The following is a 10,104-nucleotide window of genomic DNA, read 5'->3' as shown; positions in this document are numbered from 1 at the left end:
CACACAAGTAGGATCATCATATTCTGGAAACCATAACTTTTTCTTAGACACCTCACAGGCTATATTTTGTAGAAGATATGTCAGAACTACGTCATAAACATATTGCAAGGAAACTACTGTGATGAATATGCGGGCAGTGTCACAACCGTCTCCTCGGCTGCCCTGGAACCTACAAGGTTAAAATAACAAGCTCAGGGTTTTTGGGACGAGAGAAGCTTTTCCCCAGGTTGGCTTCAGGTCTCAAGAGAGGTGGAGTGGCATGGCTCGGCGGGGGCGGCTCCATCCCCGTGGGCTGTAGAGGCTCTGGGCATCTCCAGGATGTGGGGGCTTGGCATTCCGGGTGCAGGGTAGGGTGTGACTTGTGCAGAAGGAGAGGGGCCGGTGGGCTCGCCTCCCTCAAGAGTAACAGAAATATACGAATCTCTATATCTGTGGTATGCCCACACCTTGAATACTTTGTGTCGTTCTGGTCGCCCAATCTCAGAAAAGATATATTAGACTTGGAAAGTGTACAGACAAAGGTGACAAAAATCTTTAGGGGCAGGGAACAGCTTCCATATGAGGAGAGGAAAAGCCTGGGAATTTTCAACTTGGAAAAGAGACGACTCAGAGGGCATATGACAGAGGTCTGTAAAGTCATGATTGATGTGGAGGAAGTTATTCAGGAAGAGCTATTTGCCCCTTCACAGAGGTCACACATGAAGTTAATGAGCATCAGGTTTAAAAGAAACAAAAGGAAGTATTTCTTCACACAAGGCACAGTCAGCCTGTGGAACTCATTGCTAGGTGACGTTGTGAAGGCCAAATGCATAACTGGGTCCAGGTAAGATCAAGGGAGAGAGATTCATCAGTGGCTATTAGCCAGGATAGTGAGGAACGAAACCCCATGCACTGGCTGTCTATAAACCACTGACTGTCAGAGGATGGGAGCAGATGACGGAGGATGAAACACTCAACAATTGCGCTGATCTGTTAATTGCCTCTGAAGCATCTTCACTGGCCATCGTCAAAGGACAGGACACTGGGCTAGATGGACCATTGGTCTCAATCCATACGGTCATTCTTATATTCTGAATCTGTTCCTCTGATGGATGGTTTGATTCAGACAAGCCTTTTCCAGGGGCTCCCTCCATTATAGGACTTGTGTGGCCATCGTCCATGGTAGGGTGACAATACATATAGTTTCATTATGTATCTTTTTGGCCAAGACAGTCCCTTTTTTAAGTAATGTGTCAGGCTTTTATTTTTCCGGAAGGAGGAATTTGTCCTCTTTGCTCTTGCTGTCTTGATCAGCTGGGAACAGCAAAGAGGACGTATGCCCACTTCTGTCAAAGAAGTGGGGAAGTGGAGAGTGGAGGAATGTTCGGGGGAGGTGAGTGGAGATGCCAGCCACCTGCAAGGGATGAGGCAGAGCTGTGGGGGAGAAAACAGCCTCCTGAAACCCTGAGGGGGCCCTTACAGAGTTACAGCAATAGGCAACAGCATCTCATGGGGGTGGGAGCCTTAATGCGATCATCTGGGGGTCTCCTGTTTTCTCTTTGGGAATTATAGTCACCCTAAGGGGCTGCTCAGTGTGGGACGCTGGTAGAGGGCTACTGACAGCTAGTAGCTGGAGCTGGGCTGGAAAACACACAACATTTTGACCCAAACTAAAATGTTTCCTTTGCATCCTTTTTGGGGGTGTGTCATAAATATAAAGGGAAGGGTAACCACCTTTCTGTATGGAGTGCTATAAAATCCCTCCTGGACAGAAGCAACATCCTGTTACCTGTAAAGGATTAAGAAGCTCAGCTAACCTGGCTGGCACCTGACCCAAAGGACCAGTAAGGAGACATGATACTTTGAAATCTTGGGGTGCTGGAAGGGTTTTGTTTGTGCTCATTGTTTACGTGGTTGTCCTCTCTTGGGACTGAGAAAGGTAAGACAGAAATCCATCTTCTCCTGCCTATCCTAATCCAAGTCTCCAATATTGCAACCAGTGTAGGTAAGCCAGGCAAGACGGATGAGTTTATGTGTTGTTTTATGTGAATTTTCCCTGTCTTAAGAGGGAGGTTTATTCCTGTTTTCTGTAACTTTAAGGTTTTGCCCAGAGGGGGATCCTCTCTGTTTTGTATCTGAATACCCTGTAAAGTATTTTCCATCCTGATTTTAGAGAGATGATTTTTACCTTTCTTTTTTTAATAAAACCCTTCTTTTCAGAACCTGACTGATTTTTCCATTGTTCCAAGATCTAGGAGTTTGGGTCTTTGATGGTTTTGTAACCAATTGGTTAGGATATTATTCTTAAGCCTCCCCAGGAAAGGGGGTGTAGGACTTGCGGGGATATTTTGGGGGAAGACGTCTCCGTGTCGTCTCTTCCCCTGTTCTTTGTTTAAAATGCTTGGTGGTGGCAGCATAGGGTTCAAGGAGAAGGCAAAGTTTGTACCTTAGGGAAGTTTTTAAGCTTAGGGGTTCTTTCATGCGGTTCCCCACATCTGTACCCTAGGGTTCAGAGTGGGGAAGGAACCCTGACAGGGTGACTTTTCATAGAAAATGGAACATTGTTCTCTGAAAGCTCAGCTGCCATGATGTTACCCAGCTGCACCTGCCTGGATCCCCAAAAGAAATGGGAGGCTTTTCATCTGCCTCGTCCTCAGAACATAAATGATGGTTGAACTGATGAAGGGACCCCTTCCTGGAACGATCCGAGGGAAATTCCATGTAGGGAGCCTTGTGGAATCTCCCTTCCCTGGTCTGCACCCTGGGTTTGTAATGCAGGACAGGGGGCTGCTGGGGAGAAATCTGGTCCTATATTAATAATATTTTCATTGTTAATTTACTTATTTATTAATTTTATTTCAGCAAGATCACAGCTGTAACATTGTTACCAGGTGGCCGCCCCCGAGGTAGCCATGTGACTAATCGGAACCATACGAACCGTGACGACAAACCCGGATCCCAGGAATAGAGCCTGCAGCAGGGCTTGGCACTGCAGTCCAGTTGACTAGCATCACCGCGAATCCCCTGTGATTTGGCCTCCTGCAGTTTGCCATTGGCTGTCACTGGGATGAAACCTGGTGCAAACTAAGCCGAGCAGCTAAGGTTCCCTGATGGCCAAGTAGGCCCCAAGGGAATGTGCTAACCTGCTTCATAAAGACAGTTCCCTCCCTGTCTGAACAGATACTGCCTGCAGCCTGCTGCCCACGCAACCTGTCCGGTGACTCCTTGTGCTACAGGGTGAAGACCTCTGGTGTCAGCAGCTCCCCTTCCAGCAGGAATTGGGTATGTTGGCAGGTTTGGCTATCTTTAAAATGTGAAGTAAAGGGGAAAGGCTGCAACGTGTTTCCATTGGCAGATATTGTCCGAAGCAGCAGAGGACTCAGTGATGGGGCTGGAGGGAAGGCAGCGCTAGGTCATTTGGGAACTCCTCCCCTACATCTACCCATGCTGCACAGTGAATAATTTCAGCTACACAGAAATCTGACATTCAAAGCGAGCCCAGAGTGTTTTAAAACCCTGATGCTCCATGTCAGGATTTCCAAAGAGCTCCTCTTTCTGTAGATGCCGTGTGCTCTGGGCCCGATAATGCTCTGGGCTGCGAAAGAAGAGACCCCAGGGAATAAGAGTTACTAGTTCCCCAATCATGCCAGGTTTATTTTGTCCTGGAAATTTAATGAGCAAATGCATTTTTAACCATTTTATTCTCTGGCTCGATTGTGAATCCGTGCACTCCACCACTTTGTAATACTTGTGAAAGACCTTCCAAAAGGTCCTGGAGAACAGAACCGCTGGTCCGTGTTTCAGCAAAGAGTAGATCTGAGGTGCATGAAAGGGGAGAGTAATAGTGGTTTGAATGTGATTTACACACATCACCTGTTACACAAGCTTGGCTGAGGTAACTTGCACACTCAGCTGGATATTAGTGCAAACTTAGTGTTTGCACTATTCACCCTTTTGTAACAGCAACCCCACCCCGCCCAGCTGAAATAACTCTCTGTCTTTTCTGTCAAGCTTCTCATTTGCCAAATACAGGATGCAGATCCTGTGAGGATGAAGGGAAGTCTATAGGACAATTGAACTCTCTGCATTCAGTCAACATTGGCTAGGAAAATCACTTCAGCTTCTCTTGGAGGGATTTTGGGGGGTCAGAGTATATCACTGGGAGCATTTGGCAAGGGAAAGTTAATGGAGTCCTCTTCTAATTGAATTGACACATGTAAATCTGGAGTCATGCCGTTACAGTCAATGTTATTGAATTCAGAAAATGGCGCGAAAAATGATCTCCTGTGCTCCAAAGAGGTAGTGGCATAATTTGGACTCTCCGGATAGGATAAAGTGCCACACTCAGAAGGGCAGGGCCAAAAAGGGTGTCTGTGGGAAGGTCACAACTGCAAAAGCACACAGTGCTCCAATAGGCTGCGGAACTCTGAGCCACAAGATCTCAATGGGGCCAGATGCTTAGAAGAATGCAAAGAGGGGCAGGGTGTTTATATGGGTTACTATTGGTGCTGAAAATCCAAAACTATGTTTTTGCTGATCTTCCTTGAACTCCAGGGAGTCTCTAGAATTCCACTCAGAGCAGAATGATGTCTCAATAAATATCATCTAGTCTCCTGTGCTTTTTCCTTCCAGGAAGAAAAGTTTAAAACTCATCGGACCTTCTCAGTCCATTATGTCAGCTATCAATGAAACTAAATTCAACCCTGCTGTTTTCTTTCTCACCGGGATACCTGGGAAGGAAGACGTCCATCTCTGGATCTCTATCCCCTTCTGCTTAGTGTATGTTACTTCAATAGTAGGAAATTCACTCATTCTGTTTGCTATAAAAACAGATCCAAGCCTCCATGAGCCCATGTACATTTTCCTTTCCATGTTGGCCTTCACAGACCTTGGTTTATCGATAACCACCATACCGACGACAATGGGTATATACTTGTTTAACTCTAGGGAAATCAGCCTCAATGCTTGTTTTACCCAGATGTTCTTTATCCACTTTCTTGCAACACTTGAATCCGCCATGCTTTTGATGATGGCCTTTGATCGCTTCATTGCTATCTGTAACCCACTGAGATATGCTTCCATCTTAACCCTGCCGAGAATAACCAAGATGGGGTTGGTGGTTGTGCTAAGAGGTGTGGCCATAGAATTACCATTCCCCTTACTCCTGAAACGGTTCCAATACTGTCGAGCCAACGTCCTCTCCCATTCCTACTGCCTGTACCAGGACGTCATGAAGTTGGCATGTGCGGACATCACATTCAATAATATCCATGGCTTGTTTGTAACACTCATAACGCTGTGGTTGGACTCGCTGCTCATCTTCCTCTCTTATGTGATGATCCTCAAAGCAGTGCTGAGTATCGCATCCCACATGGAGTGCCTCAGGGCCTTGAACACCTGCGTCTCCCACCTCTGCGCCGTCCTGGTCTTCTACATGCCAGAGTTCAGCCTGACTGTCATACACAGATTCTGGAAGAGCTCTTCTCCCTTGCTTCAAATTCTCCTGGGCTATATCTACTTGCTGGGCCCGCCCCTGATTAATCCAGTAGTGTACAGCATGAAAAGGAAACATCTTCGTGCAAGGATAATTAGGGTGTTTGTCAAATGAATAGTCAGTTCATCATCCAGTGACACAGGAGTTAAGAAAAACAGGCCGTGGCCACCTATTCAATCCTGGAACCTTACGTGTGAGCCTAGGGCCATGTCTACACGATCTCCGATTGCTCTGCTGTCGACTCCGGAACTCCACCAGGGCAAGAGGTGGAAGCGGAGTCAACAGGGGGGCTGCGGCCGTTGATCCAATGCCGTGAGGCCATGGAGAAAGTGATTCTAAGTCCATCTAAGATACGTCAACTTCAGCTATGCTATACTCGTAGCTAAAGTCGCATATTTTAGATCGATTCCGCCCCCCCCCACCCCACAGTGTAGACCAGGCGTAGAAGAGCTACTGATTTCCACTCTTTAGAGAGAGGTTCAGATGGGGTGTAAGACACGGAGCAGTGGAAATGGGGCTGTTCCAACTCGCTGGTCAGAGAGGACACGGCACTGGGGGAAGGAGACCAAGGCGGGCAGCAGCATATACGAAGTGACTGTGCTCCTGGAGAGCCAGGGGACTCGGGAGATCTTGGCCCATAAAGCGCCATATCGGTGGCTGTTCCAACCTCAGAATTCCGGTCAATACAGTGAATCAAGAAAAGGGGTGTGGAGGTTGTTTCCCATTTCACCTGGCCTGACACACTATCCAAATCATAGAATCATAGAATCATAGAATATCAGGGTTGATAGGGACCTCAGGAGGTCATCTAGTCCAACACCCTGCTCAAACCAGGAACAATTCCCAACTAAATCATCCCAGCCTGGGCTTTGTCAAGCCTGACCTTAAAAACTTCAAAGGAAGTGTGCCATTGGCCTTCTTGGCAACAAGGGCACACTGTTGACTCATCTCCAGCTTCTCATCCACTGTAACCCCTTGGTCCTTTTTTGCAGAACTGCTGCCGAGCCATTCAGTCCCTAGCCTGTAGCGGTGCATGGGATTTTTCCATCCTAAGTGCAGGACTCTGCATTGGTCCTTGTTGAACCTCATCAGATTTCTTTTGGCCCAGTCCTCTAATTTGTCCAGGGCCCTCTGTATCCTATCCTTAGCCTCCAGCATATCTACCTTTCCTCCCAGTTTAGTGTCATCTGCAAACTTGCTGAGGTCTTGCAGCGCTCTTCTGCAGTCACAGTCCTCGTCCTTCCTGAGCGCTCTGGGAGCTTCATGATCCATTCCACAGCTGTGGACAGGGGCTATTCAAGGGACACAGTCCCGCACCCTTCCCCCATGCCCTCACCCAGGTTCTTGAGACTGAGTCATGTCAGAGACATGATTAACACTGGAGCCCCATGAGAAGCCATTCAGGTAAGAGCCCCCACCCCTTATTATTGGCTCTGCACACAGAAGCATATTTCCTAGGACTCCTCCCCTCTGTTTGTGCTGCCCCAGCAATGCAGAGGGGTAGAAACAGGCCTCAGGTCTCCAACAGAGTCACGGCGATCTCCTGCCTCAGCCCAGCCCATTCAGTGTAGGGTGAGCACCTTCTCGAAAGCCAAAAGCAGGACACAGGCAGGAGCCGTGCACCCTACATGGCCTCACCCCGGCCATCTTCTTCCCCCTGAACTCCCACCTCCTGGTCCTCCTCTTTCCCCAAGCCTCACCCACTGACTAGGCTGGACATCACAGACAGGCCATGGTAAGAGGAGCCCAGGGAGCAAGTGCTGCTCTGGGGACCCCCAGACCCTCCACCTACCCCCTAACTTGGGGCGTGGCCTCATAGCGGGTGGAGGGGGAGCTAAGGACCTCCTCCTCCCCCGAACTGTGAAAAGGGTGGCGCTGCCCATGAGGCTTGGGCAGGCGTGGATCGGCATGGCAGGTAATTCAGGACAAATGCTCTTTTAAAGTCATTCAGCCCACAGCGGGACTTGAACTCTGAATTTTGGGACTGTCCTGCCCAACTGGGGATGGGCAGTCCACTATAATTCACCACTCCTTTTGCCCCACCACCACAGCCAGAGCCAGAGTAGCAAGGCCCCCTCTCCCAGAGCAGCCCAGAGCTTCCACACACCGCATGGCTGAACCAATGATCCTCCCACCCCAGCCCCAAAGTTGGAGGAGCCCTGGGACGGCTGGAGCACTGCCAGCCATGCCGAGCTCACTCTCCTGAGACCCCAAGCCAGCCAATGGGAAAAGCATGTCTCTTCCCAAAGAACCTGAGCTTTTTATATGCCCCCAATATTGATCTTAGTGCTATGATTGTGGTATGACTATGATGTAGTTATGTGTGTCTTGTAGAAAAAAGATTCTTGGTTGTTTAGTATGGAAAGCTGTGATGTGGAGAATATGATGGTCCTATTTGTGTGCTTGTATCATTTTTGCATCTGAAATTATAAATATTGACTATGTATCTGTATTTCAAATGTAGTTCACTCCATTTTGGTAGGTGTATTTTTCTGCTATATAACACGGGGAGTGACACCATGTCTTGGCCTCACTCCCCACACAAGAGAACTCCTGGAAACAGCTGAGGAACAATTTCTGAACATGGGGAAGTGCTGATCCCAAGCTAAAAGGATTTCTAGCTTGCGTTTGAAAATTTGATGGACTGCTTGTTTCATCACCCAGGGTGAGAAATTGTTCATTCATATCCAATTTATTTTGTGTGTTTTCATTTGTTGTTTACATGCTAGATATTGTGCTTTAATCTGGTTTCTATCCATTTAATATCCATCTTTTTCTAGGTAATAAAACTATTTTATGCTTTATCTTTACCAGCGTGTTTTGAGTAAAGTGTCTGGGGAAAATCCCAGCTCTGTGTACAAAGGCTGTCGTATATCCTTCCCACATCAAGGGGAAAGCCACCTAGATGAATGAGCTTGTGTTGTACTCCTGTGCAATGCAAAATGGTATAATTTGGGGTTTATACTCCAGTAAGGAAGCAAAGGCTGGGGAGTTGGGAAATTGTCTGTTGTCTCCAGCCTGTCCTTGAGTGGCTCACTAAAGCACTCAGGCCGCTCAGTTGGGTGTGTGGCATCACCTTCCGCTGTGTTGGGTGATAACAGGGCTTGAAGAGGCTGTCTTTGTCACGAGCAAACCAGTGTACGATTGGACAGCCATGCTGGAGGGATGAGCGGCACAGGGGTTCCCACAGCACCGAGACTGCCCCCTGGGGGTGACAACCTGTCACAGCGCTCTGTGTTTCTCAGCTTCCTGGTTTCATCAGTAATCTCCATGGAGTGCAGCGAGATTCCTGAAGAAGCTGAGTAGCACATATTGCCTCCTCAGCTACCCTGGAACCTGCTTGGCACATAAGAATAAATAGTTCCCTGTGCGAACCCTGCAACTGGCAGCGAGTGGCCACAGCAGCACCAGGGAGGCTGAGCCTGTCCAGGCCTATATCCACCACTGGCACTTCCCCCCGTTCAGTCTTTGTTCCTCAGGTGTTTGCAGGAGTTCCCTTGTGTAGGGAGTGAGCTAAGAGACAGTGTTTTTTCCCAGCTTAGATAGTGGAAAAATACAGGTAACCACAATGGAGTCGGTGTCATGTGGTCTGGTCACATGCTGTCAAGGCTGAATCCCCACTCTGTCACTCCGAGTGCAGAAGGTGGGGGCCCACAAGGAGTCTAAAAATAATACTGGCCACTCCAGGCTTGTAGTAAACTCCCAAGGTTACAACTTTTCTCTGACCGTAGCTTGGTAATTGCTGACACCACCCAAATGCAAAAAAAACAAAAACAAAACAAAAACAAAATAAAACAACTTGGACCCAGGAAGGAGCACTTGGGAATTCCTCTCTGTGGGGGACCCACAAGTCCTCCCCCCATTCCCTGGGGAAGAACTGGAAAAGAAAACAAAGGAAAGTAGCTGTTGCCACCAGCTTTATCAAACAGCATGTGCACAAACCTCTTAGCACACCAAAAATCCAATCCTCTTCTTAAAAAAGGGAAATTTTATTAAAAACAAAGAGGAAGAAAAATACATCCAGAACTTAGGCTTTTGCTAGATTTGAAAAGAGCAATTCCAAAAATTAAGCACCCAAAATAGCTTTCGTGGGGGTTCAGTTTAAAGGTTACAAGCAAACAAAAGCATCTGGGATTAGCACAGAGGAGCTCCAAAAGCCAAAACAAAGAAAAAAACCTAATCATGTCTCTTTAACCATGCCCTGTCCCATGATTTCTTCTAGGTATGGAAGATGAATTTTTATACGTGGTTCAAGACTTACACAGCATTGCTGCTTACAGCATTGCTGGTCCCTGTCTCCTTCTCCAGAGACCAACAGACAAAGGGAAAGTTTCTTTCCCAATTTGAAAAGTTCTAGCCTTCCCATTGGCACTTTTGTTTAGGTGCCCACGCCTTTTCTTTTACCTGTTATCTTGTTACCCCTTTACAGATAAAGCAAACAGAGAACAGACACCAAGAGGGATTTTATAGTTAACTGCCTGTCTGGGTGTTCATAAAAGGGAGCTACCCCCCCTACACCTTCACTTATCTCATGCCCCCAAATCACAGAAAGTGCTGGCCAGCCTGGATCAGGTCAGGTCCACACCTGCTGGGATTTCTTACTGGAGGTTTAAGAAAGAGAGTTAATAAAT

The 10,104-nt window shown here is 47.6% G+C and overlaps 1 protein-coding gene across 1 annotated transcript; it reads left to right on the top strand.

The window, feature by feature from the left end:
• The first annotated feature begins 4,651 nt into the window (after positions 1-4,651).
• On the top strand, positions 4,652-5,587 carry LOC144279297 (olfactory receptor 51G2-like). The gene has a single exon (XM_077840780.1). The coding sequence runs from the start codon at positions 4,652-4,654 to the stop codon at positions 5,585-5,587; it is 936 nt and encodes a 311-aa protein (XP_077696906.1).
• Positions 5,588-10,104: the final 4,517 nt, after the last annotated feature.

This window comes from Eretmochelys imbricata, chromosome 1 (genome assembly GCF_965152235.1).
Source record: "Eretmochelys imbricata isolate rEreImb1 chromosome 1, rEreImb1.hap1, whole genome shotgun sequence".
NCBI classification, from domain to species: Eukaryota; Metazoa; Chordata; order Testudines; family Cheloniidae; genus Eretmochelys; species Eretmochelys imbricata.
Note: the sequence above shows the minus strand (reverse complement) of the source record. Positions and strands in the feature narration are given on the sequence as shown.